The sequence below is a fragment of the Lycium barbarum genome, chromosome 4 (assembly GCF_019175385.1).
Source record: "Lycium barbarum isolate Lr01 chromosome 4, ASM1917538v2, whole genome shotgun sequence".
In the NCBI taxonomy this organism is placed as follows: domain Eukaryota; kingdom Viridiplantae; phylum Streptophyta; class Magnoliopsida; order Solanales; family Solanaceae; genus Lycium; species Lycium barbarum.
In genome coordinates, this window is record NC_083340.1 from 143248056 (window position 1) to 143274050 (window position 25995).

Sequence of the window (25995 nt, forward strand, 5' to 3'; positions counted from 1 at the left end):
TAGACTGTCCTGATTCATCCATCTGTAAGCTAAATTTACCTTGAAGATTCCTTTGCTATTGTCCTGTCACCATAACATATCTTTCCCTGCCTCCAGTCCACTGAACTGCTCTATGGTGGACCATCATATGACATCTATCAGAGAATCTACATCCTGTACAAAATCCCTACATCAGAAGTTGAGCAAAAAAAGTACTGTTTCTTTCCCTCCAAATGGTCCACCATATGCATCCTGTGGTCTTCCCCCACTTCTTTTGCCTAATCAAATCTCCAGTGAAATTCCAGCAAGCAAGCAGTTTGCCGGTAGTCCTGGGCATGGTCGATGATACGACGCGATTTATTGTTATTTTTTCCTTCTAAATGATCCCTGCTTTAAAGCTAGATTTTTTCTTGGATGTGTTATCTTTTGAAGTTCACTTATTCTTGATTGTGCACCATATATCATGGCTATAGAACTAAACAATTCCAGTTTCCACAAAAGGAAGTTGGCAAATAATTGGATTGTATTGAAGGTAATAGAAGTTGGTTTGAACATTGAATCTTTCTTAATCTGAGATACTTAACGATCATTTTTGCGTGCACAGCTAGTACTGCATATCCCGCAGTCCCTAGAGACATTACTATTATCTTGCCAGCATTAATCATCGGTGTATCAGAAGTCTGATTCTACATTAAGCAAGCTTAAAATCATTACTGCACCTTTCTTGATCTTCTTCTCCATCGTTCTAATGCAGTCTTGCTAACAGCCACTTTTCCTGTGATGTGTAGCTCCTTCGTGGCTTGAAATATCTCCATTCAGCTAACATTTTCGACCGGGACCTGAAACCTGGGAATCTAACTGTGAGTTAAAGATTTGTGACTTTGGACTGGCTAGGACTAGCAGAGACATTGGGCAGTTTATGACTGAATATGTAGTTACTCGTTGGGATCATGCACCTGAGCTCCTTCTTTGCTGTGACAATTATGGAACATCCATTGATGTCTGGTCTGGCGGATGCATCTTCTCCGAAATCCTTGGCAGGAAGCCTCTTTTCCCAGGAACTGAGTGCCTCAATCAGCTTAAACTTAATATCCTTGGTAGCCAGCCTGAAGCTGATCTTCATTTCATTGATAACCCAAGGGCTAAAGGATTCGTCAGATCTCTTGCTTTTACTCGAGGAACACACTTTTCTTCTATCTTCCCTCAGGTTGATCCTTTAGCAATAAACTTATTGAAGTGAATGCTGGTTTTTGATCCCTCAAAGAGAATAACAGTTACAGAATCTCTCTATCAACCCTTACCTATCAAGTCTTTATGATCCAACGTGCAATCTTCCCGCTCAATTTCCTTTTAGTTTGGATATCGATGAGAATATGGCAGAACCATTGATTCGGGAAATGATGCTGAGAGAAATTTTTCATTACCATCCTGAAGCTGCTTACATCAACCCATTTTACTAGTTTCTGCCTATGTAAGACATGTTGCTCACACTCTTCAAAATTGTCGACGAGTGCGTGCTGGATACTCCAAAAGTAGTGTAAAATTGTTGATGAATGCGTGCCAGATACTCCAAAAGTAGTGTATTTTTGGAGAATCTGACACAGGTGCAGCAGTATTTTTGGAGAATCCGACACAGGTGGGACACAAAAGAAGAGAACCTAAGCAAAGAAAGGTAAAGTGAAGCCTTTTTTGCTTCTGTATTATGAGAAACATACACAGTAAAGTTATTGTGGTCATTTGGAGCAGAGAGGTGATCAATCTGAGGAGACTTCATTTCATCATCGTTACTTTTTGATGTGAAATATTTTTGGTGTGTATTAAGCTGAGGATTGCAGTTGAGTGTAATTGGCCTCATTGATCCTTTTATTGTTTCTACTCAATGGTCTATCGTGCATTTACCATGAAGAATTTTTATTTTTGCGTTTATACTCTAGTGGCCAACCTAATTTTATAATTTAGGAGCATGACGCTATCATAATATAATTTTTAACGAGTCTTACTAGTAGTTTTTTTTTTTTCCTTGAGTTTTCCTCTACAGACTATACCTGTTAGAACTTACCAGCATAAATCTGTTTATGAAAATGTTTTACACGAAATGATAAAATTGTTTCAAATATTTATCGCTTCATTTGATTCGAATCTTTTCCTAAGTTGAAATATTTTGCACCAAATGAGAAAAAAAATGGTGCAAGTCAAAAGTTTACAGTGTTAAGTGTTACTCCACTTCACATGACATACTTCAACCAACATTTAAAATGGTAAAGCCGTATACTTGTATATGATCTTTCTTGTCTTTTACTTTGATGTAACAAGTAGATTCTCATAGTAATAGCGCAATTAACTGTTAGATGGTTTGTAATATACAGAAGTCTTAAATTGATCAGGCATATTTCACTCTTAAAGTAGTATAATAAAAATCTACAGGTATAAATATGAGCTTTGTTGTAATCTGAAGGAAATTATTTGTATTTTTCTCAATCTGTATACGGACAATATCTCTTTAAGGAAAATCGATTCTTCATGTCTCAAAACCATTTCTTTTTCAATTATGTTTTTTTTTTTTTTTAACAATCTTAAAGAGATAGTATTATGTTACCAAAGGGGAATAACAGGCCCGGATATCAAACAAATGATCGGCTGAGAATATGGAACATAACTAAGATGTGTGTCATTTATCTCTCTGTCAAGATGTAAAGAACACATTGATGATCTCTCTGTACAAAATAGTGCATTTTCTTCCCCCCCCCCCCCCCCCCCCCCCAAAAAAAAAAAAAAAAAGACGGGAAAGAAAAAATGTAAAAGAAAAAAAAGGCAACAATTTCATTGGAGGAGGGACAATGTTTCACCAGAGATGCACAGGCATTTTCGTGGCTTTTCCTCTTCTTATTGCTTTTGCCTGACTTTGTTCGAAATTGGCAATTTGTGACAATTAATGCAAGAAATTAATCAATGAAGTGTCATCGGCATTGACACAAATTTGGATAATCAAAGTTATACCTGCTTCAAGGGTAAATACATTATTTCTTGGCGATGTTTTCCTTTTTTTTTAATCAATATTATAGTTAGTATGTAGTTTCTATATATGTAAATCTTTCCTTTTCAAGAAATAAATCAATCCTCGTTTGGGTTTATAGCAAAAATACTAAGCTTGACACTCGAAAAAAAAAAGTAATTAAATAAAAAAAGAAACTATCCATTAATAAAAGCTTCCTAAATTCCCTTCTCATTTTTTGATATTGCAAAAGCTCTTAGGACTGAAAAATTTAATTCTAGGAATTCAGTCAATTATGAGGGGTTCAAGGTCCAATTGTAAAAACCTAGATAAAAGAGGATCAATCGAAGCATAGTTGCTACTTGCTACATCAAAACTTAGGTACTAATGAATCAGATCACCAAAACTTAGGTTAGAATGAATCAGATCACCAACTACAATCTTGAGATTTTCCTTACAATTATTCTTGTTTTCTCCCCTTGAGGCAAATATAGCGTGGGTTCTATAGCATCAAGTGATGTAATTGTTTTTTGCTTCAATTTTGTTTAGATATACAAAAGAAATTAAAAATTATGTATATTTAATACGATCACCCCACTTGTGGGATTACACTAGGTATGTTGTTGTTGTATATATAATACGATCAAACTTCTTCTAGGCGCACAGATCCAATCAGACCAATCAACCTCGAAGTCTATGCATCTTTTCTTGTTTTCTCCCCGAGCCAAATCTAGGGTGGGCTACAGGTTCAGCTGAATCATTAATAAAAGCTTTCTAGATTCCCTTCAAACTTTTTGATATAGTAAAGCTATTAAGATCGAAAATTTTAATTCTAGTAATCAATCAATTTTGACGGCTTCAAGTCTGATTCTAAAAAATTAGATAAAAGAGGATCAACCGAAGTGTAATTGCCACATCAAAACTAGGCGCAAAGAACCAATCGGACCAACTAGTCTTTGCAACTTCTCTTGTTTTCTCCCCGCGAGGCAAATATAGTGTGGATTCTATTGGTTCGACTGAATTGATTGTTTTTGGCTTTAATTATGTTTACATATGCAATAAAAAAAAATTGTGTACATGTAATTATTTCCGGCTTTAACTATGTGTACATATACAAATAAAATTTAAAAAATTGTGTACATTTAAAACAATGACACTTATCCTGAACCAACTAACTTGCTATGGATTTACCTTTGCTTCCCCCACCCCCAAGACCCCCTACATGGGATAGTATTATTTTTATCCATAAAAATTGATGGCATTGCATGTTTTTCTAGTTCTTTATAACTAACCAGTCAAATTCTCACTATCCCATATTTGTAGCAAAAATTAAACGACAGCACAAATTTACAAAATTTCTTGTTTATTTTCTAACTTCATATGTTATTGTAGTGTAGCTCTCTCTCTCTTTTGCTTCTCTATAGGGGGATTGAAGCGATCTGGGGTGTGACTGCCATTTAAAGGTGATTTCTTTATATGCCTCTTTTATATTAAGGTTTATCCATGCACAATTGTTTTCTTGATGATACTGATGATTAAGTTTTTTTAATCAGCATTGAAACCATTTATGCACCTTCTTTTGCTTTTTCTATATGCATTTTAATCCTTCTGAAAGAACTGATAAGATCTATTGCATCTAATTAAGTGCATAAAGAGGAAAGTGTAATAGAATATTTACCGTGATCATTCTCATTCCTTGAATAGGTTAATATACAACATTTACAACATAATTGTAGGCTACAAATTAGGAACTAATTTGACTAATATAATTCTAACATACGCTATCCTAAAATAGAAGATTACAAAATATATTTCACTAAATATTTACATAGTCTAACACACCCCCGCAGTTGAAGCGGTAGGTTTACGAACGGTTAGACTGTCCTGAAAATCATCAAATAGTACGCGCGGAAGACCTTTGGTGAAAATGTCTCTGATAACGGGACGGAACATGTAGGACACGAACCTCTCCACGTCTAACCTTTTCACGAACAAAATGAATGTCCATTTCAATATGCTTGGTACGTTGATGTTGTACCGGATTTCCAGACAAATAAATGGCACTCACATTATCACAATAGACCAAAGTTGCTTTATGAATAGGACAATTGAGTTCAAGCAACAGATTACGAATCCGACAAGATTCAGAGACAACATTAGCAACCCCTCTGTATTCAGCTTCAGCACTAGACTTAGATAGAGTGGGTTGGCGCTTTGAAGACCAAGAAATCAAGTTATCCCCAAAATATACACAATAACCCAATGTAGAGCGTCGAGTGTCTGGACATCCACCCCAATCAGCATCTGTATGTGACAGTAGTGACTGTAGAGAGGTTTTGTATAAATGTGTACCAAAATCAATCGTACCTCGAATGTAACACAAGATGCGTTTTAATGCTTCCATATGCTCGACTTTGGGATCATGCATAAACAAGCAAACCTGTTGGACTGCGTACGATATGTCTGGCCTAGTAAATGTCAAGTATTGCAAAGCACCTGCCAGCCGACGGTACTTCGTAGGATCTTCATATGGGGCGCTCGAATTGGCGCTGATTTTCCCTTTTGTATCAACTGGTGGGGGCAAGGCTTACATTATGACATGCCTGCCCTGTCAAGAATATCCTCTGCATAAGTACTCTGATACATGAATAGGCTATTTTTGTCCCGGGAGACGGCAATCCCCAAAAAATAGCTCAACGGACCCAAGTCTTTCATTGCAAATTTCGCAGCTAACTTGGACATAATTCTGAGTCTGAGAGAGTCTGAAGATGCAGTTAGAATAATATCATTCACATATAACAGAATGTAAGCAGTATCCTTTCCACGACAATAAGTGAAGAGAGAGTTGTCAGATGTACTATGCGAGAAACCAATGGTTGCCACAAAATCAGCAAAACGCTGATACCATGCCCGGGGTGCCCGCTTCAAGCCATAAAGAGACTTACGCAAGAGACAAACATGATCGGGACGAGCCGGATCCCGGAATCCCAAGGGCTGATACATATAGACGGTCTCATTCAAGTTGCCATGCAAGAAAGCATTCTTTACATCAAGTTGGTGAATGGGCCAAGAGTGAGATAAAGCAATAGTAAGTACCACACGGATAGTTGCCGGTTTGACGACCGGACTGAAAGTCTCTTCACAATCAACACCTTCCCGTTGAGACCTGCCATCACCTACAAGACGGGCTTTATGCCTCTCAAAAGAACCATCAGATTTCTTTTTATGCCGAAAAATCCATAAAGACCGAATAATATTAGCATTTGAAGGACGAGGGACGAACTCCCAAGTCTTACTATCAATAAGAGCATTATATTCATCTTGCATAGCATTTTTCCAATTCGGGTCATTAAGCGCACCAACGGGATTTCGGGGAATGGGGGAGATGGAATTTTTGGTGACACTTAAGGCTTGATTATGGTATTTCAAGTTCGGCTTAAATATCCCATGTTGACTGGCAGCGAGGGAGACGGAGGGACTGGCAGTGACGGGACTGCTGGCAGTGACGGGAGTTGGCGGGCAGCTGGGGTGGTGGGAGGTGTTTGCGGGACAGGCGACGAGGGAGGAGCAGGCGGCGGAGCAGCGACCTGGTCATGCAACAAATGGATTCTCAATGGAGAATTATCATCACCTAAAAACTCATATGAGGTAGAAGATGGACTATTTATTTGTGAAAATGGAAAGGAGTTCTCATCAAACCACACATGCCGAGCTATGATTATTTTTCGGCTCGATGGATCATAGCATTTGTACCCCTGATGATTAGAAGGATACCCCAGGAAAACACACGGAGTGGACCTAGATTGGAGTTTATGAATTTGTGTGGATGGAAAGAGAGGAAAGCATAGATAACCAAAAACTCGGAGATGAGAGTAAGATGGATTCTTTTGATAAAGAATCTGAGTGGGTGTCTTATATGCTAAGATTTTAGAAGGGAGAATATTGTGTAGGTACATTGCCATGGCCAAGGCGTGACGCCAATAGGAGGGGGGCATAGATGCATGGGCAAGGAGTGTACGAACAATATTATTTATGGATTTAATTTTCCGTTCTGCCTTACCATTTTGGGGTGAGGTGTGCGGGCAAGAAAATCGGAAGAGCATCCCGTTTTGTTCACAAAATTTATGAAAAGGACCATTATCAAATTCACGCCCGTTGTCACATTGAAAGGTTTTGATTTCTTTTTCAAACTGAGTGCGAATGAAAGTCCGGAAAGACAAGAAACAATCATAAACTTGGGACTTTGTTTTGATGGGAAAAGTCCAAAGAAAATTAGTATAATTGTCAAGAAATAAAACATAATATCTGTGACTAGAAGAGCTAAGAACAGGTGAAGTCCATAAATCACTGTGAACAATGTCAAATGGCACAGTAGTAGTCGAAAGATAGTCATAAAAAGACATTTTAATTAATTTCCCCAAAGGGAAAGAATGACAAACATTGTTTCGAGCCTTATTACATTCAATCAAATTACTACTACGCAAAGAACTAAGAATTACATCCCCGGGATGACCTAAACGAGAGTGCCAAATATGAGGAGAGATGACGGTAAGAGCAGACGGTGCGGAAGGCGAGATGGCTCGTTAAGTTTTGAAGAATGGATAAAGATCACCCGAACTCTCACATCTCATGGGTTTGCTCCCCGTCCGTAAATCCTTCACAGAAAAGCCAAAAGGATCAAATTCAACAGAAACCATATTATCGATAGTGAATTTACGAACGGAAATAAGGTTTTTGATGAGTTTAGGTGCATGTAAAACATTTTTCAGGTTTAAGGAGGGATTTACTTGAAGGGATGTATGACCATAACCACGAATCAAAATCATGTTACCATTACCAACAACAATGCCATTATTTTTGCTCAATTGATAGTAAGACGAGAGAGTACCTTGGGAGTTGGTCATGTGATATGTGGCTCCGGTGTCCATGTACCAATTGTTGTCATCGGGCGGATTCAAAAACATTGTGTGCATAGCATGATCAATATCCGTGGGCGCATACCCACCATGTGATGACGGGGCTGCCGAGTAGAACGACTGTGGAGGACGAGCACCGAGAACTCCTTGTTGTGACGGGGCTGGGCGTGGCTGCTGCCAGCCGCAAGGCTGCTGCCACCCAGAAGTGGGGTACGGGCACGGTGGGGTGGCCCACGGCTGTGGCCCCCAGGCAGCCCACGGTGGAAAGAACCACGACGGGGCAGTAGAAAGATGTCTCTTTAGTAGGAATTTGGAATAAGATTTATATTAGCCTTCATACTATTTGTGTAAAATCAAAGAATTTGCACTAAAGTGGAGCTGCATTCTATTTGTAAATGAGAATCTCATTTCTTGTTATTTCTAATGTTATTTTGTATAACATTGGCCTGAGATGAACCTAAATGAAGCGACATGGTATGTGAGAATTCATATAGTCGATCCTAACTTTCTTGGGATTTTGAGGCATAATATTTGTTGTTATTGTATTTTGTTTGTATATGAGAAAACCCCATCAAGTTGATTCCCCAGAAAATAATTTGTTTTAATAAATTTTGCAATAAGAATTCTTCAACTATTTGTTGTCATCCCCGTATTTGCATTGTCTAAGCAATGTATCTGCAGAATCCAATCTTATACACCCCCTGTTTGATGTAACTTTGAAAGAGATTAACATCAAGAGGTTTTTGAATTCATGCTATACCAAAAGTGTTTTAACTTATATACATTGACATGACAATTTATAAGAACTTTTACACTATTAGGTCACCTGAAATAGTAATTAGAGGCTATGTAGCTCGAATTCTTCAAAAATTATGTCTCACTCGTGTTGGATCCTCCGGAAATGTTCTACATTTCAGGGATCCAACACGCACCTTTCGCTATTTTTAAAGAGTTCGAGCAACACAGACTACAATAAACAATCCATAACAAATGAGATCAATAACCTCAAAAAGCAGGTAACTTGGTATAATAGATTAAACTATACGGATGGTGTAAAAGTTTTACTGTTTGTAGTGTTGAAGAATAATTCGAAGTTGCAAGAAACCAAATTTATTTAGGATTTGATATTTGTTCGTGTATTTAATTCATGTCTAAATAGAATTTATAGTTAGAATTAAATAGGAATAGGTTTTTGAAATTTCTAGTAAAAGTAGGTTTCGTACTACTATAAATAGGATGTTACGTATCTATTTATGTAGTACAGGGAGTAGTGAAGAATTATAGCTCATTCAAAGATTCAGAGGAGAACTCTGAATAAATTATTTTTCCTTCGTATGGAAGTTAGATTCATACTAAAATATACTATCCCTTATTATCTCTCGAATAATTACTTAACCTATGTCAAATGTTTTAAACAGGGAGAAAAATGACAGAAGCAAAAGCAACTACACCCTTGATGCCACCCTCATCAACCAAGCTTCCAGATTACAACAAATCAGTCAAGTTGAAATATGTTAAGCTTGGTTACCATTACCTCATTACTCATGGAATGTACCTCTTATTAACACCTCTAGTAGCTGGGATTGCTGCTCACATGTCAACACTTACTCCTCAAGATCTTTCTGAATTATGGGACAATCTTCAATACAACCTCATCTCAGTAATTTCATGTTCAACACTCATAGTACTCGTATTGACAATCTACATCGTAACCCGTCCTCGCCCTGTATACCTCGTGGACTTTAGTTGTTACAAGCCTGGTGAAGCTCATAAGTGCACAATGCAGACTTTCATGGATCAGTCTAGGTTAGCTGGTGCGTTTTCCGAGGAGAATCTTGAGTTCCAAAGGAGGATCTTACAACGATCAGGGCTCGGGAACAACACATACTTCCCCGAGGCTTTGCTCAACATACCTCCAAATCCGTCGTTGAAACAAGCTAGGAAAGAAGCGGAGACAGTTATGTTTGGCGCTATTGATGGCCTATTGGCTAAAACGAACGTGAAAACGAAGGACATTGGAATCTTGATTGTCAACTGCAGCCTGTTTAATCCGACCCCGTCGTTGTCTGCAATGATCATAAATCATTATAAGCTTAGAGGGAACATAACTAGCTATAATTTAGGTGGAATGGGGTGCAGTGCTGGAGTAATTGCGATTGATCTTGCTAAAAAATTACTTCAAGTACATCCAAGTTCATATGCTTTGGTTGTTAGTACAGAGAATATTACACTCAATTGGTATCTTGGAAATGACAGATCAAAGTTAGTGTCAAATTGCTTGTTTAGAATGGGAGGTGCAGCTATACTTCTTTCAAATAAATGGACAGAGAGAAGAAGATCAAAGTACCAACTTTTACATGCTGTTCGTACGAATAAAGGTGCAGACGATAAGTGTTTTGCTTCTGTCACTCAAGAAGAGGATGCTAATGGAATACAAGGAGTTTCTTTGTCAAAAGAGTTAATGGCAGTGGCTGGAGATGCCTTAAAAACCAATATTACTACCCTTGGACCCCTTGTGTTACCGATATCAGAACAATTACTTTTCTTTGCTACGCTTGTTGGGAAGAAACTTTTTAAAATGAAACTCAAGCCTTATATTCCTGATTTCAAACTAGCGTTCGAGCATTTCTGCATTCATGCTGGTGGAAGGGCTGTTTTAGATGAAATAGAGAAGAATTTGCATCTTACGGAGAGGCACCTCGAGCCATCAAGAATGACATTGTATCGTTTTGGAAACACTTCGAGCAGCTCTTTGTGGTACGAGTTGGCTTATACGGAAGCTAAAGGAAGAGTGAAGAGAGGTGATAGAGTGTGGCAAATAGGATTTGGTTCAGGATTTAAGTGTAATAGTGCTGTATGGAAGGCTTTGAGGACTATAAAGCCAGCAAAGGAAGTGAATCCTTGGATGGATGAGATAGATAAGTTTCCGGTGGACGTTCCAAAGGTAGCAAACTTTTAAATGTCAATCAGCAACCAGAGAAGGAGATGGATCCAGGATTTAAAGGTAGTTGGTACACACCTACATAGACGTACATCATAAAAAAATTCTCAAAATTTTCTATATATATATATATAGTCTAAGTTCGAATCAGTGGATGCACGTGCACACACAGCTTTTATTGTTGAGTTAGCCTCTTTTGTTGTAAATTTTCTTGTATGTTAACTCCAAGGGTCTTCATCAGTAATGGTGATTTTGCTTTTGTGAAGAAGCTACCTTTGATAGTTTGATATGAGGTATACTACGAGCAAGGACAATTTGTTAGTTGTCTATAGGAGAATTTTGTTGTCTATTGATGTTACCAATTGTTCTGGACTCAATCAACTATTTTTGAAACCTAATTAGGTTGTGAATTTTGATTAAAGCTTGTGATCTTGATAGATTCATTTGAGGATAATGTTGATTGTCACTTTCTAACATTGCTGTAATTTCTTTCGATAATTGTACCATAGTTTGAACATTGCAAGTTGATGCAAGAATTCCTACCTTTTTTTTTAATTTTTTTATATCAGTGGTGTCTGAGCTTGCTTGCACACACCTTGACTATTTACCGGTTTCTACTCTCTCTCACCAGCATATACATCGGGTAACTCTATCTGCAAAGGCAAATTTCCTAAAAGTTCAACAAGAAATCCCCCGTATAAGCACGAGAAGGACTCAGATCTTCATCATTGAGCATTTCTCCAATTTGCAACATAACAATTTCTTTTCAAACTACAACTTGAAAGTGAGATTGTCCTCTTTAAACTTCTTTTCTACAACTAGGCTTTAGTGTTTAAAGATTTATTAATTTTTGAAGTTTCAAGGTCTCCCGCACTACGATCAAATCTTTTATGAAGGAAGTTTTTTACATCTATTTTTCTTCAAATAATATTTTTGTTCCTACTACAGATCAGAGAAATTTCCCTCTAACAATATCATCCAAAGGGAATTAAGATTTTATGTACACACAGCTTCGGCTAAAGAGTAAACCAAAAGGATATATCAAACCAAGGAGGAAAGTCTTAATGCCAACAGTCTTAGACCCAGATTCACTTACAAGACAAATTGTAATAATAAGCCGACATTGTTTGCATAAAATCCTGGTATACCACTATCCTAGAACGTAGAGATAAGCCATACACACTAGACTCGGGGATGCTGGAACATAGAAATATTGGAACTCAAGAGGATCTAATCCCTATCATGACATCATCACAGTTCACAAGCTGAGATCTATCATGTAATTTATAGGTTCACGTGAACACAATAGCTTTTGTCGACACCCTAGATATGTATTAAGAAATTCACTAAATACCTATAGATATTTGATTATCGAACCCAATTATTATTGCATATTAACTGCAGAAACTTATAAACTTTAAAATTTTGAATCCGCCTCTGACAATTCACATCCATGGATGGATCTGTTAACTAAAAGGCATTCAGGATCAAGAAGACAATAGAGGAAACCCGGTAATCACATCAAATGTTGGTATATTAGCAAAGGACCATGTCTAGAATACCTAAAGGAGAACCTAGATGGAAAATGCCAACATAATAGGTAGACAATTCTATGTCTATGTCTATGCATATGCAGACACCAAAAAAACCAAATGGTTAAAGTTTCCAGAAAGGAATATTTCTCCAAAAAGCAAGCAGACAACTAGTTGTAACACAACAGGCTTTCATTACTCCTTAGAAGATTTGTTAATGAGCGACTTGTGAATGTGCGGTATTACACCTCCTCCCGCAATAGTTCCTTTGATCAGAGTATCAAGTTCTTCGTCACCTCGAATTGCTAGTTGCAAATGTCTTGGGGTGATACGTTTCACCTTCAAATCTTTGCTTGCGTTCCCAGCCAGCTCCAATACTTCGGCAGTCAGATACTCCAAGATTGCAGCAGAGTAAACAGCTGCAGTAGCACCCACTCTCCCATTGGCACTGGTTCTCTCCTTTAGCAGGCGATGGATACGCCCAACTGGAAACTGAAAAGGCACAAGGCAAACAGTTCAGAAATCATAAAGAAAGAAGAGTCATGTAATCCCAAAAATGGCCAAAGATAAGCTATATGCAGAACTTAAGGTCAATGTCACCTAATCCTCTTATTAATCAAATTAGACGGATACGAATGAACAAAAGTCAGAGACATTTACCAAGGCAGTATAATGCATTGCCAGGACGCATATAGGATACTATATGGATGCCTTGGCTTTGAAAGGACAAGGTATCAATGTTAAACTATAGCAGACGAATCAAGAAAAAGGGCCCTTAGCTTTACGTACAATATCATGAAAAAGGAACCGAATAATGAGATAACTATTGCTACTGCCTAATTGTTGAGCAGTTTGCAGGCTTGCAGCACTGGTCAATTCAAGAGTCAAAGAAGAGTAACTTCATTCCTGGAATAAAACTACCACCAAACAGACCTTACTATTCACACAAGTAGTGCATTGCATACAGAAAACAGAATGGCCAAATTATGCAGCTATCATTCTCCATTACCACTAGCAGTTAAACACAGTGCTTATACATAAAAAAAACAAAACCGTAAAGCACATCATGCACATATTTTGACAACTTTTACCAAAAGAAATAGAAAGCAACTTATTGAGGACCCACATTGATTATTACCCATTTCCACAGAGAGAGAAACCAAAAACTCAAGTCCACTACACACACTAGATAAACTCAAGATTAGTTCATCAAAAGATTGTTCGACCTTTGCTTTAGGTAAAAAAGGATTGGCTTAGCCTCTCTGGCCTTTTTTATTTTGTTTTGAAATGGTAAATATTATAGCTGTTAAAAATCAGCACTGATAAGGTGATGCAGTTACATCCATAAGTCAGCGAAAAGGAACAAAAGAGAAGAGAAAAAGAAAAAAACCAAATATCCTGGCTATCTGGTCTTCTAACATCAAAGCTCAACCCAACCTAAGTGCGTTTAATGTACACAAGAACACAAAGATTCCAGTTCAGCTCAATTAAATCGAAATTAAGAGTTATTTACAAGTATCTTGCAATCAATTGGGTATAAAGACCTGTCTCATGGGAGAAAATTTAAGTACCAAACAAAAGGTTGAGCTTAAACAAGTAAAAAAGGACAAATGTTCCAGTTCAGCTCAATATTATATTGAGTACAATAAAGGTTATACATCTACAATAAACAACATCAAAAGAATGTGTAAGTCATCATTAGATCGCGGACCAACTTTTCTAATATGTATTACCTATACACATTTTTTCGTCGTGTTTAATAACCTTGCAAAGTAATAGTAAAAGAAATCCTTCAAATCAACACCCCCCCCCCCCCCCCCCAAAAAAAAAAGAAGCAGGGTAAAACCAGAGGCAAATCAAGAATTTAAACATTATGATTTCGAGTTTGAAATACTACCACAACCCATTTGATTTACTGGGTTCAAACTCTATTACTTGTACTTGTTTAGTGAATTTTTTAACACATATAAAGGGTCCGGGCAGATGTGTTAGGTGTGGAATTGGCCAAACAAGTCAATTCTTTTGTTCACATAGTCGTGATGTAAGCGCTTACCTCATAATAGTCGTGATGTAAGCGCTTACCTCATCATAGGAAATTCATTCCTATAAATAGGTAGCTTATGGTTCATCTGTAAGACATCATTAAGATCATTTGCTATACACATCCCAAGAGAGAAAAAAATCTAAGAGAAATACTCTTAGTGAAAGGCCTAAGTAAGAGAAGGTCTTTGAGAGAATTTTCTGTGGTAAAATTCTTGAGTGTAATTGGGATTGAGGTTGTGAGGTTGAGTGTTGTAAACACTTGTAATATTTCTTTTTTAATAAGATCTGCAGCAGCAACGTGGACGTAGCTCTCACATTGAGGGTGAACCACTATAAATCTGTGTGTGCTATTTATTCTTCGCTTACATCACGGCGTAAGTAGATTCTGTCTAAGGAGGTTGGTATTTAAGTGGTCCAGCTGTGACCCTCCAATCTTTCCTGGAAACCTGCTTACAAAGGTCGGATTTGGGATTTAAATCCTAACAACTGGTATCAGAGCAACAGGTTGTGTTGTGATTTAGAAACGATGGGAGGCGAAGATGGTACGACGCACGACATCGGTAAATTCGATGGTACAGACTTTGCGTTCTGGAGAATGCAAATTGAAGATTATTTATATGGCAGAAAGCTTCATGAACCTCTGAGTCCGAAACCAGAGGAGATGAAGCAAGCAAATTGGAATCTCCTCGACAGACAAGTTCTGGGAGTCATTCGGCTGACGCTGTCAAAGAACGTTGCTCACAATGTGGCAAAGGAGAAGACCACTGCAGATATGATGAAGGTATTGTCTGACATGTATGAGAAACCTTCGACAAATAATAAGGTATTTCTCATGAATAAACTATTTCATCTAAAGATGATGGAAAATGCTCATGTTGCTGCACACGTAAATGAATTCAATACCATTGTAAATCAATTGTCATCGGTAAAAATTGACTTCGATGATGAAGTGCAAGCTCTAATTTTGTTGGCATCCCTACCAAATAGCTGGGAGCCAATGAGAGCAGCGGTTAGTAATTCTGTCGGCAGTGACAAACTAAAGTTCAACGATGTTAGGGATCGTATCCTTGCTGAGGAAGTGCGCAGGACAGATTCTGGAGAGGCATCGACGAGTTCTGCTTTTAATGTTGAAAACAGAACCAGAAATTATGACAGAAACTACAACCGAAATAGGGGCAGATCGAAGTCAAGGAATGGCAGGGGTCAATCCAGACCAGGACGAACATTTGAGTGTTGGAACTGTGGAAACCAGGTCACTTCAAGAAGAACTGCAGGGCGCCAAAGAAGGAGGACAACAAGGGGGCTGGAATCAACGCTGCTACGGAAGACATTGGCGATGCGTTGTTGCTATCGGTTGACAGCCCGATAGACTCTTGGGTGCTTGACTCAGGAGCGTCCTTTCATACCACCCCACATCATGATATAATGACAAACTACGTGGCTGGGAATCTCGGTAAAGTTTATTTAGCCGATGGAGAGCCGCTAGATGTTGTTGGCACGGGAGACATTAATTTGAAGATGTCAAATGGATCCTCGTGGAAGATCACAAAAGTTAGACATGTTCCAAAGCTGATGCGAAACCTGATCTCAGTAGGTCAGCTTGATGATGAGGGATATGATCTCAACTTTGGTAATGGGTCTTGGAAGGTGGCGAAAGGTGCTATGGTAGTTGGCCGAGGAAAGAAGATTGGCACTCTCTACATGACGGCTAGCTGTCGTGATATTGTTGCTGTGGTTGACAACACAAAGAAGACAGATTTGTGGCATTGTCGGCTTGGGCATATCAGGCAGAAGGGGATGAAGCTGTTGGTGACAAATGGCTTAATTCCGGAGCTGAAGACGGTGGACCTTCATACGTGTGAGAGCTGCATTCTCGGAAAACAAAAGCGAGTAAGCTTCTCAAATGCAGGCAGGGAGTTGAAGGTCGAGAAGTTGGAATTGGTGCACACAGACGTGTGGAGACCTACCACTGTCCCCTCCCTTGGAGGATCACACTACTACGTGACCTTCATTGATGATTCAACCAGGAAGGTATGGGTTTATTTTATGAAAAATAAATCCGATGTGTTTAGTGTATTCAAAAGATGGAAAGCCATGGTCGAGAATGAAACAAACCTCAAGTTGAAGTGTTTGAGGTCCGACAACGGCGGAGAATACACCGATGGTGATTCCAAACGGTACTGTGCCGATAATGGGATCAAGCTGATGAAAACTATTCCTGGAACGCCGCAACAAAATGGAATAGCCGAAAGAATGAACCGAACGTTGAACGAGCGTGCTCGGAGTATGAGAATACACTCTGGACTGCCCAAGACATTCTGGGCAGATGCAGTCAATATCGCGACCTTCTTAATTAACCGAGGACCGTCAGTTCCCTTGGATTTCAGAATTCCAGAAGAAGTCTGGAGTGGCAAGAAGGTAAATATTTCATTTCTGAAAGTGTTCGGTTGCTTATCATATGTTCATAATGATGATACGGCTAGAAGCAAGCTTGATCCAAAATCAAAGAAGTGTTACTTTATTGGCTATGGTGACACCGAGCTTGGGTACCGATTTTGGGATGAACAAAATCGGAAGATCATCCGAAGCAGGAATGTTGTCTTTAACGAAGAGGTACTGTACAAAGACAAGCTGCAAAAGAATTCAGAATGTCAGGACAAGGAATCGGAAATAGTCGATTTGAGGGACTTTCCGGCACCTGAGCCGCAGCCAGGAACAACCGAGGCAGAGGAACAAACAATCCGAGAAGGTGCTGATGAAAGTGCTGATTCTGAAACAAATTAACAGACGCCAATCACAGAGCTGCGTAGATCATCCAGGATCAGGAAGCCGCTTCACAGGTACTCTCCATCCCTCAACTACATTCTACTCACTGATAGAGGGGAGCCGGAATGTTATGAAGAAGCAATGCAAGTCGATGAATCGACTAAGTGGGAGCTGGCAATGAAGGATGAAATGGATTCACTATCGGCAAATCATACATGGGAATTATCCGAGTTGCCAAAGGATAAAAAGACATTGCAAAACAAATGGGTTTATCGGATAAAGGAAGAACCCAATGGAAGCAAGCGTTATAAAGCAAGGCTGGTTGCAAAGGGATTTCAACAGAAAGAAGGCATTGACTATACGGAGATCTTCTCTCCCGTAGTCAAGATGGTGACTATCAGAACTGTTCTTGGGCTGGTAGCAAAGGAAAATCTACATCTGCAACAGATGGACGTGAAAACTGCATTTCTTCACGGTGATCTAGACGATGAAATCTACATGCGACAGCCGGAGAGATTCAAAATCAAAGGAAAGGAGAATCTGGTGTGCAAACTTCAAAAGAGTCTGTACGGACTAAAACAGGCTCCAAGACAGTGGTATTTAAAGTTTGACAGCTTTATGAAGAAAGCTGATTTTTCAAGGTGCGAGGCAGATCACTGCTGTTACTTCAAAAAATTTGAAGACTTGTACATGATACTGCTACTCTATGTCGACGACATGCTAATCGTAGGAGCAAACCTACAGGAGATTGATCGGTTGAAAAAAGGGTTATCGGAAGAGTTTGCAATGAAGGATTTGGGAGCTGCAAAGCAAATCCTTGGGATGAGAATCGACCGAAGCAAGGAGGGCATCAAACTCTCACAAGAAGAATATGTGAGGAAAGTTATCAAAAGGTTTAACATGCATGATGCCAAGACAGTCAGCACTCCCTTGGCTGGACACTTTCGGTTGTCAAAGGATCAGTCGCCGACAACCGAGGATGAGAAGAAGCAGATGGACAAGATACCTTATGCATCTGCAATCGGTAGTCTTATGTATGCAATGATATGTACAAGGCCAGACATTGCACATGCAGTGGGAGTTGTCAGCCGATTTATGAGCAATCCGGGAAAGCAACACTGGGAGGCTGTGAAGTGGATATTCAGATATCTGAAAGGCAGCTCGAGTTCAGCTCTGTATTTCCGAAAATCAAAAACAGGATTGCAAGGGTATGTTGATGCTGACAACGGTGGTGATATTGATAGCAGAAAGAGCACATCCGGGTATGTTTACACCTTCGGAGGTACTGCAATCTCTTGGGTTTCCAAGTTGCAAAAGATAGTAGCTCTCTCTAGTTGTGAGGCTGAGTAAGTTGCTGTGACGGAGGCCACAAAGGAAATGATGTGGCTACAATCTTTTCTGCGGGAATTGGATCAGGACCACGAGGGAAGTGTGCTATATTGTGATAGCCAAAGCGCCATTCATTTGGCAAAGAACCCGGTTTACCATGCTCGAACGAAGCACATACAACTCCGGTACCATTTCATTAGATCAACTTTGGAAGATGGAGCGCTAGTGCTTGAGAAGATCGCAGGGAGTCAGAATCCAGCAGACATGCTGACAAAGGCAGTGACGATAGACAAACTGAAGTTATGCTCAACTTCAGTTGGCCTGCACGAAGTATGAAAGTAGGAAAGAGCTGCTGCATCGATCAAAGTGTGAAGACAAATTAAAATTAGTCTTCAAGTGGGAGATTTGTTAGGTGTGGAATTGGCCAAACAAGTCAATTCTTTTGTTCACATAGTCGTGATGTAAGCGCTTACCTCATAATAGTCGTGATGTAAGCGCTTACCTCATCATAGGAAATTCATTCCTATAAATAGGTAGCTTATGGTTCATTTGTAAGACATCATTAAGATCATTTGCTATACACATCCCAAGAGAGAAAAAAATCTAAGAGAAATACTCTTAGTGAAAGGCCTAAGTAAGAGAAGGTCTTTGAGAGAATTTTCTGTGGTAAAATTCTTGAGTGTAATTGGGATTGGGGTTGTGAGGTTGAGTGTTGTAAACACTTGTAATATTTATTCTTTAATAAGATCTGCAGCAGCAACGTGGACGTAGCTCTCACATTGAGGGTGAACCACTATAAATCTGTGTGTGCTATTTATTCTTCGCTTACATCACGGCGTAAGTAGGTTCTGTCTAAGGAGGTTGGTATTTAAGTGGTCCAGCTGTGACCCTCCAATCTTTCCTGGGAACCTGCTTACAAAGGTCGGATTTGGGATTTAAATCCTAACAAGATGAACCCATAAATCCTTAACTACATCCACAGAGAACCAACTAAAGTACGACAACAAAGAGCAACCTAGGAAACCCAAAAAAAGGGTGAAAACAACCAAAAACTAAGACATATCTCGTCAAAATGACTAATTTATGACAAAAAAGTTGAGCATAAAACAAATAGAAGAGCACAAAAGTTCCAGTTTAGCTTGCACCCAATGCTGGCGCCTAGTGGTCAATGAAGGGTTGAGAACCATGAGGTCTCGGGTTCAATTTCCAGCGGAAGCAAAATCACCGGGTGATTACTTCCCATTTGTCCAAGCCTGTAACCTGTGCTGGTAAGAGGTAGCAGGTACCTTTTGAAATCAGTCAAGGTGCGCGCAAGTTGGATTGAACATCAGGGTTATCAAAAAACAAAAGTCAGTACGGCTCAATATCATATTGAATACAATAAAAGTTACAAATTTGATTGCTCCTCTACCATCAAAAGAAACAACAACAACAACAACACCCAGTGAAATCCCACATGGTGGGGTCTGGGGAGGGTAGAGTGTACGCAGACCTTACTCCTACCAAGGTAGGATGGCTGTTTCCGAAAGACCCTCAGCTCAAGAAAAGCATAAAAGCATTAAAAAGTCAGATAAGGCTAAGCGATTCAAAGCGATATGGAAATGAAATAATATAAAATAAAATAATGCAAGCGACACCGATACCGCAGGATAATTAAAGCACAGGAAATAGCAGATTATAGCATAAATCGGAGCACAAGAAATTAAATTGCGATACTGCGACTACTAATAAGAACGGATAACGAGACTATCTACTAGCCTTCTACCCTAATTTGGGTCCTCCAAACCCTCCTATCTAAGGTCATGTCCTCGGTAAGCTGTAATTGCGCCATGTCGTGTCTAATTACCTCTCCTCAATACTTCTTCGGCCTACCCCTACCTCGTCTGAAACCATCCATGGCCAACCTCTCACACCTCCGCACTGGGGCATCTGTGTCTCTCCTCTTCACATGCCCAAACCATCTCAATCTCGCTTCTCGCATCTTGTTTTCCACCGAGGCCACCCCCACCTTATCCCGAATATCCTCATTCCTAATCCTGTCACTCCTGGTGTGGCCACACATCCATCTCAACATTCTCATCTCGGCAACTTTCATCTTTTGAACGTGAGAGATCTTAACTGGCCAACACTCCGCCCCATACAACATAGTCGGTCTAACCACCGCTTTGTAGAACTTGCCCTTAAGTTTTGGTGGCACCTTCTTGTCACATAGCACTCCGGAAGCAAGCCTCCATTTCATCCACTCTGCCCCAATACGATGTGTGACATCATCGTCAATCTCCCCGCTGCCTTGCACAATAGACCCAAGGTACTTAAAACTACTTTTCTTCTGGATAGCCTGGGTACCAAGCCCCACTTCCAAGCCAGCCTCCTGAGGTGCTTCACTGAACTTACACTCCAAGTACTCTGTCTTGGTCCTACTTAGCTTAAACCCTTTAGCCTCCAGGGTATGTCTTCAACCCTCCAGCTTAGCGTTAACTCCGCTACGAGTCTCGTCGATCAGGACTATGTCGTCCGCGAAAAGCATACACCATGGCACCTCACCTTGAATTTGCCGTGTCAATCCATCCATCACTAAGGCAAATAAAAACGGACTAAGAGCTGATCCTTGATACAACCCCATCACAACTGGAAAGGGCTCTGAGTCTCCTCCTACTGTCCTTACTCTGGTTTTGGCTCCCTCATACATGTCCTTGATCACCCTAATGTACGCCACAGGTACACTTTTAGCCTCCAAGCATTTCCATAGGATCTCTCTTGGAACTTTGTCATGAGTCTTTTCTAGGTCGATGAATACCATGTGTAAGTCTCTCTTCCTCTCCCTATACTGCTCCACCAATCTTCTCACAAGATGGATGGCTTCTGTAGTTGAGCGTCCCGGCATGAATCCGAACTGGTTCTCTGAAATAGACACACCTCTCCTCACCATCATCTCCACCACCCTTTCCCACACTTTCATAGTATGTCTTAGCAGTTTGATACCTCTATAGTTGTTACAACTCTGGATATCTCCCTTATTCTTGTATAGAGGGATCATTACACTCGCCCCTCCATTATTCGGGCATCAATGCCGTCTTAAAGATGACATTAAACAACCTAGTCAGCCACTCCAAACCTGCCGGCCCCGCGCTCTTCCAAAATTCCCCAGGAATCCCGTCAGGTCCGATCGCTCTTCCCCTGCGCATCCTACGAACAGCACCCCTAACCTCCTCAACCTTAATACTCCTGCAATACCCATAATCACGATGCCTTCCTGTATGTTTAAAATCTCCCAACACAATGTCTCTGTCCCCTTCTTCATTCAAGAGTTTATAGAAGTATGACTGCCATCTCCGTCTAATGAGAGTCTCCTCTACCAATACTTTGCCATGCTCGTCCTTGATGCACTTTACTTGATCCACATCACGTGCCTTTCTCTCCCTCGCCTTGGCTAGCCTGAACAATTTCTGGTCCCCTCCTTTCTCTTCTAGTTCAGCATACATGCGTTCAAAAGCTGCCGCTTTTGCCGTCGAAACCGCCAACTTCGCCTCCTTCCTCGCCATCTTATAAAGCTTCGTATTCGTCCACTTCTCCACCTCATCCTTGCTTTCTATCAATTTCGCATACGCCACCTTCTTTGCTTCCACTTTCCCTTGAACTTTTCCATTCCACCACCAGTCCCCTCGATGCTGACCACGACTACCTGTCGAGACCCCCAACACTTCCCTTGCTACCACCCTAATGCAACTAGCCGTCTTATCCCACATACTGGTCGCATCCCCACTACTATCCCAGGCCCTCATATCCTTCAATTTCTCTCCCATCTCCAGTGCACTAATCGTGGTCAAACTACCCCATCTGATCCTAGGTCGGTCATCCACGACCCTTTTCTTCCTCGTCCTCTTGATCCCTAAATCCATCACCAAGAGCTTATGTCGGGTTGTAAGATAGTCGCTCGGAATGACCTTACAATCTTTGCACAGACCTTTATCATCCTTCCTAAGGAGTAAAAAGTCTATCTGAGTTTTAGCCATCGAACTACGGAAGGTTACCAAGTGTTCCTCCTTCTTTGGGAAACTCGAATTGGCTATCACCAACCCAAAAGCTCTTGCAAAATCCAAAAGTGAGACTCCTCCTCCACTTTCTACCATCAAAAGAAAGTGTAAGTCATAACGCATGATTAAATAGTTAGATGTTTTTTCTTATAACCGTGGTGTCCAAATCAACTTGCTCCCTCGACTAATTCTACAGGGCACCTGCTACCTCCCGCCACGCCAGCACAGGTACCGAGCAATTCTATCCCCCAAAACTTGGACAAATAGGAAGAAATCACCTAGTGTGTTTTACCTCCCTGGAAATTGAACCTAAGACCTCATAATTTACCCATTTCATTGATCACTAGGCTACACTCTTTGATCAACCTTGTAAAAAAGTGTATAATAGTGTATAAAAGGTGTTTGTTTATACACAAGTTTAGGCTAAACCGGATAACAAACTCAAAATATAGGCTACGTGGCGTAAATATTTTCTCCCAGTACACGTAGAGCATAATTTTCCCAACAAAAACCTACGAAAACGAACCAGAAACTAAGACTATCTCTCATCAAGAACCCTAATTTACAACAATAAATCAATCTATCCATAGAGACCCATCAAAAATGAAGATTTAAGAACAAACCCATAAATTTTTTCAACCAAAAAAAAAAAAAAAAAAAAAAGAAGAAGAAGAAGAAGAAACCTGAAGATCGGCACGAGAAGAACCAGAAGTTTGTTTCTTCTTGTCCTTTTCTTTGTCCTTTTATACACTATTATATACAAGGTTTGTACATTGCGTATAATGCTTCCCCCCAAGTAAAATAATGTTGTATAATATTGTATAAACTGAAAATATAGCTACGTGGCGTATATATTTTATATTGGGCTGTATATTTTTGAAAATCTCCCCAACAAAAACTACAAAAACGAACCCCATTTGTTTGGTTATAGTTTTTGCAAAAACACATTTGGTTGTTTGAATGTACTGAAAGTGCAAGGAAAAAAAAAATCGAAAACGGGAGTTTAGGTGTTTTCCAATTCCAAATACAACTTCGAGTTTTATTTGGAATTTTCATGGCCAAACGGGTCCTTAAGACTATCTCTGATCAAGAACCCTAAATTTTGACAATAAATCGATGTATCAATCAAAACCCATCAAGAATTAAAGATTTAAGAATAAACCTAGATATTTTTTTCAACAAAAAAAAGATTAATTTTTTTTTTTTTAAAAAAAAAACCTGAAGACCGGCACAAGAATACTATAAAAGGTGTTTATACACAAATATGGGCTAAACCATGTAACAAACTCAAAATATGGGTTACGTGGCGCAAATATTTTCTCCTCAGTAGACATTGAGTGTAAGTTTCCTAACCTCAAACAACAAAAAGAAACTGCGAAAACAAACCAAAAACCGAGACTATCTATCATCAAAAACCTAATTTACGACAAAAATCAAACAATCTATCAAGAAACTGTTATCTTCCTGTGTTCAAAGCAGTAATTTAACAAAATCAGTTTCTGTTTTAAGAATCCATAAAAAGGAAAAACGTTAAGGACAGAAAGCAGATGGAACAGAAATTTCCGAGCCCACAAGTTTTTTGTGTGTCCTTAAAAAATCTAATCCCCTCACAGTTGTCAAGGTTAATGGATTAACTGCGATAGAACGAAAAACTATTCCGTGATAGCGGCAATACAAATTGCAGAACTCAAACGGCGGCAGCAAATTACATAACTCTATAATATTTTTATTTTGAAAACAAATGCAGAGACCAGATTTTGAGGGGAGAAAAAAATTCAGACTTTCGGTTTTTTATGCTACAGTGAATTGAAAATCTGAAGCAAAGCTTTTAACTTATATAGCCACATAGGGCCGAGGGGGCTTCGGCGGGAAAAAAATAGTATTTATACATGGGTAAAATTATATTCTATTCATATATAGAAGATGTTGAACCTTTCACTGCTTCGTATATTTACTTTTTTATATTTTAAACATCTTGATAAAAATCTTGACTCCGCCACCGATGATTTTACAGTAAAGTCACATCCTTTTCGGAAAAATCATTGAATTTTTCATTCACACCCCACAAAACCAAACAGAAACATCAAAAATGTAAAAGAATTAAGAATAAACCACACACACACATATATATATATATATATATATATATATATATATATATATATATATATATATATATATATATATATATATTATTTTTTTAAAAAAAAAAACAACTTTAGACTATCTATCATCAAAAACCCTAATGTACTACAACAAATCAATCTACCCATCAAAATTTGAAAATTTTAACAACAAAGCCAGATATTTTTTTTTTTTTGACAAAACAATTGAACCTGAAGACCAGCACGAGAAGAACGAGAAGTGGGTTTCTTTTTTTCCTTTTCTTTGTCTTTGTTTGCTGATGTTTTTCCCATTATCAAACCCTTTGCTCCTTTTCCAGACATCTTTCTAAATTGGGAAACTTTCCGAATTGAGCGTTTTCTTGATTTGTAAAAGAAAAAAAGTCAGAACTCAAAGAACAGTCGATCAGCAGAGAGAAAGAGATTAAATGAATATAAATAATGTGATTGGACTAAGCAAGGGTAATATGGTCAAAACAACTTGCATAAGTTAATCCCATCACAATTAGACACGTGTTTAATGTTTGTGATCAATTTTATAGATAAAATATTATACTGTATTATAATACTTGCAATAACTTATAAAATTTAGACTATGGTCTAACATTTTTTATAAAAATTTTAGTTAAAATTGTCGGAAACTTTCCTATTCGAATTATTCTTAAGTTTGCTAAAGTGGAGCACTTTCTAAATTGGGAAACTTTCCGGTTTGAACGTTTTCTTGATTGTAAAAGAAATAGAGACTGAGAGAATAAATAATTGTGATTGGTATTTATGGAATTGGTTTGACTAAATTACCCTTACTTTGTATTTGAAAGTACTTTGTCCAGCACGTGGTTTGACGAGATTGAAAAGGGTAAAAGAGTAAATGATTCCTCTAGAAAATCAGTTGGAACTTGGGAATTGGATGACGTGTGTTTCTTTTCACTTTTTAAAATTATTTTATTAAGCAGCCTTCTTTACTTTATTGAAACATTTAAAGTAAAAAAAAAAATACATAATACAGCACAAAAGTAAGGTTGATTTACGCAAATATTTACATAACACAGCACAAAAAATAAATTTTTCTCTAGCAGTGCAAAAGTAGCCTTCGAAAATGTTGGACTCTAGACTGATGTTTACTCATACGTTAATATGTCCTAAATCTGATACCTAGGCATGGGTGGAGTCAGCAGCTTAGGCGAAGGGTGGTCAGGTGCACACTCTTCGCCGGAAGATCAAGCGGTGTACATAGATTAAATGTTAACTATTATAAATATATATTTAATTTTACACACCCTTGAACATAAGTGAGAAAAAAATATATACACCTGTCGCTAAATTCCTGACTACGCCACTGC

The 25995-nt window shown here is 38.9% G+C and overlaps 3 protein-coding genes and 1 pseudogene across 3 annotated transcripts in view; 3 read left to right on the plus strand and 1 right to left on the minus strand.

The window, feature by feature from the left end:
* Positions 1-905, plus strand: part of LOC132636756 (UBP1-associated protein 2C-like) — a 7817-nt gene extending 6912 nt beyond the window's left edge. The window contains exon 2 of the mRNA XM_060353776.1: positions 768-905. The gene's annotated coding sequence lies outside the window, so the exon portion shown is untranslated. The remainder of the gene's footprint in view (positions 1-767) is intronic.
* The window catches only part of LOC132637970 (mitogen-activated protein kinase 7-like), a 5309-nt pseudogene extending 3455 nt beyond the window's left edge, over positions 1-1854 (plus strand).
* Positions 1855-4300: 2446 nt separating this feature from the next.
* On the plus strand, positions 4301-11155 carry LOC132636757 (3-ketoacyl-CoA synthase 11-like). Its single transcript, XM_060353778.1, has 2 exons — positions 4301-4434; positions 9306-11155. The coding sequence occupies exon 2, from the start codon at positions 9314-9316 to the stop codon at positions 10844-10846; it is 1533 nt and encodes a 510-aa protein (XP_060209761.1). The 5' UTR covers positions 4301-4434; positions 9306-9313; the 3' UTR covers positions 10847-11155.
* Positions 11156-12344: 1189 nt separating this feature from the next.
* LOC132636758 (probable histone H2A variant 3) lies at positions 12345-25072 on the minus strand. Its single transcript, XM_060353779.1, has 2 exons — positions 24869-25072; positions 12345-12852 (listed from the first exon to the last, which is right to left on the minus strand). The coding sequence occupies exons 1-2, from the start codon at positions 24977-24979 to the stop codon at positions 12556-12558; spliced, it is 408 nt and encodes a 135-aa protein (XP_060209762.1). The 5' UTR covers positions 24980-25072; the 3' UTR covers positions 12345-12555.
* Positions 25073-25995: the final 923 nt, after the last annotated feature.